This window comes from Formica exsecta, unplaced genomic scaffold, assembly GCF_003651465.1.
Source record: "Formica exsecta isolate Colony F162 unplaced genomic scaffold, ASM365146v1 scaffold32, whole genome shotgun sequence".
NCBI classification, from domain to species: domain Eukaryota; kingdom Metazoa; phylum Arthropoda; class Insecta; order Hymenoptera; family Formicidae; genus Formica; species Formica exsecta.
In genome coordinates this window covers 167,419-178,078 of record NW_021850453.1, presented here as the reverse complement: position 1 = coordinate 178,078, position 10,660 = coordinate 167,419, and the positions used below count along the sequence as shown (strand labels likewise).

The 10,660-nt window shown below is 34.9% G+C and overlaps 2 protein-coding genes across 3 annotated transcripts in view; both read left to right on the top strand.

The window, feature by feature from the left end:
* LOC115238123 (OTU domain-containing protein 5-A) overlaps positions 1–3,310 on the top strand; it is a 4,120-nt gene extending 810 nt beyond the window's left edge. The window contains exons 2-12 of one of the 2 annotated variants that reach the window (XM_029811690.1): positions 106–204; positions 425–516; positions 734–858; positions 982–1,121; positions 1,217–1,372; positions 1,460–1,616; positions 1,705–1,916; positions 2,025–2,144; positions 2,228–2,383; positions 2,466–2,655; positions 2,754–3,310. In XM_029811690.1, the coding sequence (XP_029667550.1) occupies positions 106–204; positions 425–516; positions 734–858; positions 982–1,121; positions 1,217–1,372; positions 1,460–1,616; positions 1,705–1,916; positions 2,025–2,144; positions 2,228–2,383; positions 2,466–2,655; positions 2,754–2,908 (1,602 nt within the window). In that variant the 3' untranslated portion in view covers positions 2,909–3,310. The remainder of the gene's footprint in view (positions 1–105; positions 205–424; positions 517–733; positions 859–981; positions 1,122–1,216; positions 1,373–1,459; positions 1,617–1,704; positions 1,917–2,024; positions 2,145–2,227; positions 2,384–2,465; positions 2,656–2,753) is intronic. The other variant, XM_029811692.1, reaches the window with a different exon arrangement.
* A 379-nt stretch (positions 3,311–3,689) lies between these two features.
* The window catches only part of LOC115238046 (MAM and LDL-receptor class A domain-containing protein 1-like), a 9,329-nt gene continuing 2,358 nt past the window's right edge, over positions 3,690–10,660 (top strand). The window contains exons 1-12 of the mRNA XM_029811550.1: positions 3,690–4,228; positions 4,336–4,426; positions 4,501–4,668; positions 4,816–4,976; positions 5,183–5,330; positions 5,574–5,766; positions 7,637–8,054; positions 8,326–8,523; positions 8,797–9,157; positions 9,591–9,788; positions 9,853–10,273; positions 10,378–10,657. Of these exons, the coding sequence (XP_029667410.1) occupies positions 4,170–4,228; positions 4,336–4,426; positions 4,501–4,668; positions 4,816–4,976; positions 5,183–5,330; positions 5,574–5,766; positions 7,637–8,054; positions 8,326–8,523; positions 8,797–9,157; positions 9,591–9,788; positions 9,853–10,273; positions 10,378–10,657 (2,696 nt within the window). The 5' untranslated portion in view covers positions 3,690–4,169. The remainder of the gene's footprint in view (positions 4,229–4,335; positions 4,427–4,500; positions 4,669–4,815; positions 4,977–5,182; positions 5,331–5,573; positions 5,767–7,636; positions 8,055–8,325; positions 8,524–8,796; positions 9,158–9,590; positions 9,789–9,852; positions 10,274–10,377; positions 10,658–10,660) is intronic.

The window sequence follows — 10,660 nt, the reverse complement described above, 5'->3', positions numbered from 1 at the left end:
CGTGCTCTCTCTCGCGCTCTCCCTCCCCCCCCCCCACCCCCTCTCCCTCTCTACTTAAGCAAGGTTTTAAAAGACAAGTGTTTTGTGTACCAACTCGCTGACTAGGTTCGCGGTGCCAGCGGATTCGCCGTCGATCTGCATGGAGTTCAAGCTGATCATGGATCCCATAATGGTCCCATAGTGTTGACCAGCAACTCGTATGAGGTATGACAAAGGCAACTTCTCTCCTCTCTTTATCTCGGATAGTCTGGAGGTATAAATCATCTCTTTGTACATCAGAGTGACATGAACCTAAAATAACAATAATAATATCAGTAAATGCATACGAATAATAATGTCAATAAATTTTTACTGACAGTAAACACAAATTTTTTTTAAAGATTTATTTTTCATCGATTTATAATGTTTTTATACATATTTACAGGCAAACGTAGACCGTCGTGAAGATAAACACTTTGAAGATGGAAGTGGCCCGAGCCATGGTAAACGTCACAGACAGAGAGCCAGTCCTCACAGGTATTTAAACTTGGTTCGAAAGATAAAGATTGGTCAAAAAAATATATTTCATAAAAAGCGTAAATTACATTGCGTTCTTATATTGCAACATCTATTTCCGCGCGTCTCGTATAATTGACATACAGTAAGATATACAAAAGAAGTTGCGCATATTTGTATAATAGATATTTGTGCTTATTAGATATTTAATAAAAGAGGTCTATCAATCTTTTAATAGCTGTATCGGCAGATCTTCGCGTGCAAAACGTGACCGAGAAAGGGACAGAGGCAGGGAAAGGGAGAGAGAAAGAGAACGCGAAAGGCAAGCTACTCCACCTGCTGCTTCTTGCAATGGTTCGCAAGGTAATGCATTTCTTTTATATTTGCATCGCGATCAAAAGCCACTAAATCTCATTATCGCAAAACCACGAAACTATCAAAATTAAAAAATCGCGGAGCGCTGTATAGTGAACTTGATTTATTTAGGTACAGATTCTACTGTAAGTGGGAGAGTAAGCATTGTTGGAGATGCTTCAAATTTGGATGAACTGGCAAATGGCTACAACAGCGGTGATGAATATACGGGACGTACTGAAAATAATCTTACATTAGTGGAGTGGCAGGAAGTCAGTATTAAATTTTAAACTCAATATTTTATATGAATATGATGTATTATCTTGTACTCATGTATATCACGCTCTACATATCTTTAACAATCTAGAGGGATAGGTGGTTTGAGAAGCGTCTTAAGAAAAAGGGTCTTATGATAAAGAAGATGGCGGAAGACGGAGCTTGCTTGTTTAGAGCAGTAGCGGATCAGGTTTATGGAGATCAAGAAATGCATGGAATTGTACGAAAGCACTGTATGGATTATATCGTAAGTGTGTGTAGACTAGACTAAGTAAGATAACATATATAATATTACATCAATGCGCAGCTTGGCTGAATTATATACTTCTTTTAGTCTTCCAATCAGGAGTTCTTCTCGCATTTTGTAGCAGAAGATTTCAGCACCTATGTAGACAGGAAGAGGCAAGAATATGTTCATGGAAATCATATAGAAATGCAAGCTATGTCAGAAATGTACAATCGTAGTGTACAATTGTACTGTTACAGTACCGGTATGTAACGCTTTTTTTTGTTAATATAGTAGGATTTTTTTATTTTGCTCTTGATTGTGTTATTGATCAAATTTTTTTTCTCATATAGAACCTATCAATATCTTCCATACTATGGTGCAAAGTGACAATGAACCAATCAGGTTGTCGTATCAACGTGGCAGCCATTACAACAGCATAGTTGATCCATTCAAGGCCACTATAGGTGTTGGGCTTGGTTTACCATCGTATAATCCTGGTGCTGCTGATCGCGCCCTGATATCGGACGCAGTTCGTCAGAGCGAGGAATTACAAATTGAACAGGTAATCATTATAAGTTCACATACAAATCTGAATTTTTTTGTACAATATCCAATTTGGCTTTACAAATATTCAAAAGATATTCTAAAATTTCAATTTCACGTATGAAAGACAATGTTGGAGGATAAAATAAAAGCCACCGACTGGGAAGCGACTAATGAAGCTATCGAAGAACAAGTGGCCAGGGAAAGCTACTTACAATGGTTGCGCGATAACGAAATGCGTAAAGCAGTAAGTAAAAAATCAATTGTCGAAATCATGCCAGTTATTCTTTTATTGGAGCAAAAAGACTCAGTCACGACTTTTGAATCAAGCGTTCAGCCAGTAGTAGCAGTACGAGCACAGTTACGAGCGCGCAACATAATCATTCACACTTTCATTCACATGGAGGTCGTGGACAGCAGCGTAGCCATACCTCTTCTCCGACCACGACACAAACTAGCCAAGATAATTTACGTAATTCTCCAAAGGTCCGTTTTTCACTCTATTCATGCGACGGATATTCATGCTTAAGATATTATTCGTAAAAGGTGTTCCTGTTATGATTGTTAGGTCAGCGACGCGGTACGATACAGTAAAAGATCACCGCAGCATCAGTCGGCTCAAGGTTCTAGCATATCGCATTTGCCATCGGATTTTGAAGTGAAGATGATGTCGCAGGAACCTGTACCGGGCAGTAGCAAAGAGGCGAATGCGTCACCCGACATTTCATTGTTCAATCGCCTTCCTCCTGAAGTATTCGGTAATAATATTTAAATTATACATCGATCTCTATATATAAAAAGAAACAACATATGAGGAAAATGCAAGATTTCATAGTAACTATCGTGAATTTCCTAGGTCTGACAGATTGGGAAGACAGCCATATACTTTCACAAGTGTTGGCGACTTCGCAACAAGAATATTTGGATAGCCTGAAGCAGTCACGCGTGTCCGCCGGTAGCGATGGCGCCAATACGATAGAATCTAGTAACAGTGCTATTAACAATTCTTGAAATGCAGTCGGTAACGACAAAGTTCAAAAAATATCAGAGTATAAATATATATTACATTTATATATTGCAGTATCATCTAATCCCGTATTGTGCTAGGGCTTAAGGTGATTTGCTTTCTTATCCTCAAGTAAATGTTGCAATAATCACTATTTGGTTTTGTCCTTTTTATCTTGTCTCTTTTGCGTTTTGTCTCTCTTTCAACAACACGGCTATACAATAACATATGTATAGCACTTTCTAAGAGTACATACGTCATAATCGTTAGGCGCTTTATTAACACTAATAAAGTAGCTGCGTAACTTATTTTTCGTTGCGCAGTATACTTTCATGTTATAAATTGAGCAGAAGAGTTTACATCATTCCGAAATTGTTATTGTTTTTTTTTTTCTTTCTTTTTTTTTTTACAATAACCACGAATTTTATCACGATCAATGTTATACTTTTCTGTGTTTTGGGATTTGACATTTATCATCTATAAAAACATGCAATCTGTTTAGGCAGAATATATATATATATATTTGATAATTGTGATGTTTTTCCTTAATATAGTTTAGATCACAAAATGCTTTAGAGAAATCTGCATTGCATTTGTAAAAAAAAAAAAAAAAGAAAAAAAATTAAATAAAAAAAATATCATCTATATATATATAACTATAATTCTCTAATTTTTATTGGTATTTAATACAACCATCCTTTTAATTTAATACGATTATCATAATACAAAAGATAATATATGATAAATCTCTTGAAATTTAATTTTAAATATTAATGTTTGAATATTTGTATTTAAATTTATAAATTTGTTGAATTAATTTCTATCATAAAATATTTTCCATGAATCAGAAATAAAATTTTCTTAAACTAAAATTTGCACAGAATAATCGAAGAATAAAGTTTTTGTTATACTAAAACTAAATTCACCATACATAAGCCTCTTAATTTTTTATTAGAATAAATTGATATTTATATATTCAAATGTGTTTGTATTTATTATTTATTATATATATCTGAAGTCGATAGAAACAAAGCTGTGCTCTATATATACATACTGTGTAAGCAGTATAAATTTGTTGCTAAAATAAGAGTCATTATGTTTGCGCATGTTTCTGTTTGAGATAAACAGAAATGTTTCCGTCTATATGGTCTATCACAACAAACTGAATAGTCCTTCAATAAGGAGCTATGTGTCACAGACGAAATATTTCCATAATTTTGCCTTAAATAAAATGATTTAAAGTTTTCTCGTTTTGTGAAAGTGAAAATGGATCCAAACATCGACGATTACACATTCGAAAGCATACTCGGCAAGGGAACCTTTGGGTATTTATTATAAAACTCTTGTATATCGTGGGAGATGCGTTCCAATATATATATATATAAACGAATCGATATATTTTTTTACGAAATAAATAGATATATGCTTTTAGAACTGTGTACTTGGTGAGAAGAAAGAAAGATTTAAAGCCATTTGTTATAAAAAAACAGGATTTAAATGCGATCAAATATTCACCCTCCAAGGTATATAATTGCACACAATATCGATCCCTTTATTTGGATAAAATACAAAATTCGATATCTATTTCGTAATTCAGAGAGCATTAGGCGAGATACGATGCCTGAAAAAATTGAGACATCCAAATATAGTATTTTATTACGGAGCATGGAAGAAAAATAATCATAGCTATATTCTTATGGAGTATGCAACTCGATGTACTCTCAAGGATTTGTTGGAAAAACGAAAAATACCACTTAAAGAGGAGGTGATTATAGAAAGATGTAATTATAGCGATAATCAATAAAACGCGATTTTCAACAATTTTTAATTTTGAAAATGTTGAGCCTCTTTAATTTTGTATTAATTGTGAAAAATATAAAAAGTGTATCACAAAGAAATATTTTTTTCTTAGGATGCACTATACTTGTTTTCGCAAGTTATTTTAGGAGTACATCATATTCACTCAAATAAAATTCTTCATCGAGACCTAAAACCAGAAAATATTATGTTGACTGGCAGCCGCGGAGATATCGTTAAAATCGGCGATTTTGGTCTCGCAAAAAGTATTCAAGAGTACGCATCGATAAGTCAATTTTACAACAAAATATATTTTTATTTATCCATTTTTGCATATATTAATTCTTTAACTGGAACATATGCGTTGAACTGCCCTTTTGAAATTACAACGAATGTCTGCTAATCTAATATTTGCACAGTTATCCATATGAATTAAGTTTTATTTTATCCCGCATTATATGTTTTCTCTTTTTATTTTGTAGAGATTCAATAACTTGTCACGCAGGATCTTACTATTATATGGCTCCAGAAATGTTCACTGTACACTCGTACGAGCTTAAGTGTGATATATGGAGCCTGGGTGTTATATTATACGAAATGATTACAAAGAAACTTCCATTTCCAGCTACGGTAAATTAAATTAATTAATCACGAGACGAAGTAGTCAAAGTAACATTGTGCAATATTGTGCATAGAGTATTTTTACTTTTTACATCCATTTTTTATCAAAAAGATAGTATTTCTTCTGAAAAGAAAAAAACGGGAAGAACACTTTTATATCACAGAATATTTATATTTTTACGTTACACATTACAATGTATAATATCCTTTATCCCTGCGAGAGTAAAAGTATTCTCTCGATTACTATTTCAGAGTCTAGAGGAGATTACGAAATTAGTGTTCAACAGTCCACCGCGGCCTGTACCACAACAGACATCAGCATCCGTCATTAATCTAATATCGAAAATGTTGAGGAAACAAAGTTCGTGCCGACCCCGCACTGATCAGCTCGTACTTTGCCCTTTTCTTGCCCCTTACATCGTTCGAGTATACCTAAACCTCGGGCGTAGTATTAATCTCACTGAACGAGAACCCGAAAGCTTTGGATCGCACATCTTCTTAAAATTCCTGAATTCACCGCATATCATCAAAAAATGACATTTTGATATATGCATTCTTGAGGAAAAATTGAACGAAAAATGATATCACTACATTCACAGAAATTTATTCTATCTAAAATTGCACGTTAAATGACTAGAATATTGATTGAGTTTTTGTAAAAGTGCTTCTTATCGCGTGTCAATTATATCCTATACAGCTCAAAAATGTTTTCATCTATTTTTTTATACATATAAAATTATCTTTCTTATGTTATTAATAATATGTTTATATTTTTGTTTCTTTATATTATGTACACTGCGATATATATACAAAAAAAAAAAAAAAAAAAAAAAAAAAAAAAAAAAAAAAAAAAAAAAAAAAAAAAAAAAAAAAAAAAAAAAAAAAAAAAAAAAAAAAAAAAAAAAAAAAAAAAAAAAAAAAAAAAAAAAAAAAAAAAAAAAAAAAAAAAAAAAAAAAAAAAAAAAAAAAAAAAAAAAAAAAAAAAAAAAAAAAAATACCAGAAAAAAAAAAAAAAAAAAAAAAAAAAAAAAAAAAAAAAAAAAAAAGTAATTTGTGAGTTATGGGAATGTAATGAAGAAGCCCTCGTATTTCAATTAAATGACATGTTATTGCGATTTTTTATACTTTTAATGTTTTTACTGACTTTATATATGTAATATGCGATTCTCTCTGAATTAAGAATAACGTTTTTTCATATTTTATAATATATAGTATAACACGTATGCGTGGCGCGCAAACTTTCTGTTATTTTTTGAGTAATGATGCTCTGCATTAATCATAATCCTCTATAGGAAATTAAACTATGAACGATTGAACATATATTATGTCTAATGATTGAAAAACCATCGTTTTTCGAAAGCGATATGCGGAACCAATTTACCGCTAGTGGAAACGGTCAGATTTTAATCTCGATGTTATTACGGCACTCTGCCTCGATGGAATTTCATTGTTGGCTATCGCGACGAACGGGCCCCGAACATACTGGAAATTGAAAGCGTAACGATCGGAAGTTAAGGCCGGAACTGCGTGGATACACACCGCTTCGTTTCGTGCCGCGGTCCTGAAAAACTCTACAGTTCGCATCTCGTCTGTATAGATATCATTCTGCCGGTCTGTTGTCAGTGCCATCCGAACATTTGCTCGCGACAGTAAAATTAAAAAAGGAGTTCTCGAAGAATTTAATGCAAAATAAGTTAAAAAACCATAAGTAAGATCCATTTTTTTCGTATTTACAATTAGAGTAGAGCTTGTGAATTATGGCTTTATCTTTTAATCGCGTTTAATCCATCAATTTATAGTTGACATCTTTACCATTTATTCCGGTATCGACGTTAGAGCACTATCGTATTTCACGTGTGAAATAGTTCCTTTGTATACTTTAGGGAAAAAGATTCTGCTAGACGATTCTGCTCCATGTCAAAATCATCATTAATGATTTTCGAAGATCCTGATGTGTGATCGAATAACGAATGATACATGACGGATGCATCCAAGTACAAATCCTGCGAAAAATAGGTGAATTAAACGAGCAATCGCGAGAGAAATTCACTTTGTAAAATTAAATATTCAATCTATGATGATAATTAAATCATAATTAAAATAATAAAAAAAGAGAAAAAGTATAAAAACATATAAAAATAATTATTTTTGAGTTTTCACACAAAATGTAAGCTAGATTTTAAACTGTGGAATCTCTAATTTCTCCTATATTTTAAAATCGAATTTTCAGATTGTGAAGAAAAAATTTTACAAATTTGAATCCTCGACGATTCTAATTCTAATTCATTTTATAGACAGAGTGAATTTTCGAACAGTGCAATTGTATCCGGACATGTGGTGGATTTTATTACTGAGCTGTTGGCCGTATCCGTTATCGTGGAGCATAACTTGGTATCCTCCGATTGCCTTAAATGCTATGCTCGGAGAACAAGTCGATCTCGTGGGCGCAGTTAACGCGACTTCCGGTTGGACGAGAAATACCGCGAACAATGAAGATTTCAATGATGCGGTCAACGGTTCAGAATCCGGCATCAATCCGGGCCAGCCTCCCGTCATCAATTCCGTCGATCGCGAACCACTGGACGAAGTGGAGCGCATCGAACCTAGGCAATGGCCAGGCAGACCGGATATCCTACCTACTCGCAGCACAGAGCCTTTTACCACGGAAACATCTTTATCGCCCAGATCTCCGCAGCCTACTACGCTAGCACAGAGACATCCTTCCACGCAAAGGTTTTTAAACATCATAAAGAAAAACCTAAGACCTAAGCAATAAGATATTTATTTTAGTTATATTCTGGCGCTGACAATCGTTGAGTAAATAAATGGTAGAAAAAAAGTGATTTCTCATTAATTATGCTTCAGGAATACAAAATCACTCTAGTTTTTACAAACAGTTTTAAACAGTTTAGTTTTTACAATGTATTATATTGTAATATTAATTATGTAAAATTATATAAAATAATTTTGTACATACCTGTAATTTTGTGTGTGCGTTTGTAAGATATCCTACAGTTACCGTACCACCTCCGACGGTCACTGTTGATGAAGTCTTCTGCGATTTCGGACCGATTCCGTCAATGCCACTTTGCGAGTGGCAAAATGGTAATGGCGCTTTGGAATGGACTCCAGGTACCGGAATGGGAACAAACTGGTTGGGTGGACCATCGATCGACGCCACCAGCAGCACTATGGACGGAGGGTAATATATTATTACATATTATTATATTATTATTATTATTATTATGAAATATTATTGAAAAAATGCTATTCTCTTGAGAAATATAATAGTAAAAAAAAATTAATTCTTCTCAATATTATCAAATTGTAGAGATAAATAGAGATAAATATTTTTTATTCACATACCATCGCACACTCTTCCTTTTACATAGCGAAAGATGTAATAATTCTCTTGCATCTACATTTCCCATTTAATATTTCAATGAATAATCTTGAGCATGAATTAATGTATTAGATACGCCTTTCTGGAGACATCGCAAGTATCTTCAAAGGATCTGAAGTTCAAAAGCGCAGGAGGTCTTCTGCATAGTCCACAGTTAGGTAGCACTGGAGTCGCTGGTACCTGTTTCATGTTCAAATATACCATGGACGGTCTCAGTATCGCAGGACTGCGAGTATTGCTTCATGTCGGTGTGGACGATTTCTCTTTTAAGAAGGAAGAAACCGAGGAATTGCCTATAGAAAATACCACAACGGCAAAACCCTGCGAACCAGTAGAAGTCGTGGAGGAGCGTGTACTGTGGCATGCGCAGTATTACACGCTCGGAGTATGGCAGCAGGCTCAAATACTGTACACTTATCCTGAGTTACATTCGGTACATTATTATAACTCAATCAGACATTTAAATAGTAAATATAAAGAAATGCTATTGATTAATACAGATTAAAATCACAATTACATGACAGGATTTAATTGACAGCAATAAGTTTGTGCTTTTAAAAAGCTATTTTTATAGCTTTTCTATCTATTTGTGAATAATATAGGATTCAACATCCGAAATGTGATAGTTTGACGAACAAGTTAATACAAATAATTATAGAAGTACCCAAATTCATTCAAAACTATATTACATATATTTTTGTTGTATTTGTTTGTCAGAATTATATATGGCAGCGTCAAATCCAGAATTATATAAATTCGACAAATTGTTACCCTTTTCCAAAATGTAATTCTTCTTATGTCTATTTGTGTTATAGTTTATTATTATAAATATCGCTATAAATCTCAGGCAAAATCTTGGCCATTAGGTGATTATTGAAGGCGTTCCGGTGGATTCCACAGACCCGTCGCGTCTCTATCGTGGGTATATTGCCATCGATGACATAGATTTGCAACCTGGTACATCATGTATTGGATTCTGCAACTTTGCCGGTGGTTTCTGCGACTGGAACAACGATGCGGAAGACGATTTTGATTGGATATATATAAAATTCCCCCCAAAGATTGTATCTTTCTTGTTCTTTACTACAAGTTATCTGCAATGGATACCTCGAGAAAACACATTTTCAGAGTCGCGGAAGCGGAAATCCCACGACCGGGCCAGCAATGGACAGTTCCAGTGATCGTGCCACAGCCGGTGGTTACGCTTTCATCGACTCCAGCTTTCCGCGAAGACCCGGTGACACGGCGAAATTGATAAGCTCAAGCTTTCCAGCAACCAGCGCTGACATGCCAATGTGTATGCACTTCTGGTTTCACATGTTTGGATCCGGGATAGGCTACCTGAAGCTCTTTTTACGTCACTTTCGCAGTTCAGATAGTCAGGAGATATGGAGTCTGTCCGGAAATGCCGGCAACGCTTGGTTCATGTCGCAAGTCACGATCAGTTCCCTCGACGATTTTCAGCTAATTTTCGAAGCATCGGTAGGGAATACCGGCATGGGGGATATCGCCATCGATGATATCTCGTATGGATTAGGTGCTTGCCCTGGTATGTTCTTGAACAGATTGTTTAAAATTTGTCGTTTGATGGTCGAAAATTAAATTCTCATGTCTCTGCAAATTTTCTTCCAATACTCTATGTTGGCTCAAAAGTTTCGCCGCAAGTGGCCGGCCCGATACCACGGGATTGTACCTTCGAGGTCGATGAATGCGATTGGATCAATTCGCGGGATCCAGATCGTGTCGAATGGGAGAGACTGTCCACCCAGGTGTTAGGCCCGAGAAATCAGAGGAAGCCATACAGCAACGGACACACGGTTAATCGACGCAACGAATACTTCCTGGGATTGGGACGTCTTCGGGGTGCTTCGCGATCGTCCGGAGGTGGTACCGCTCAATTGGTCAGTCGAGAGATGAAGGGTACAGAGGAACCGCT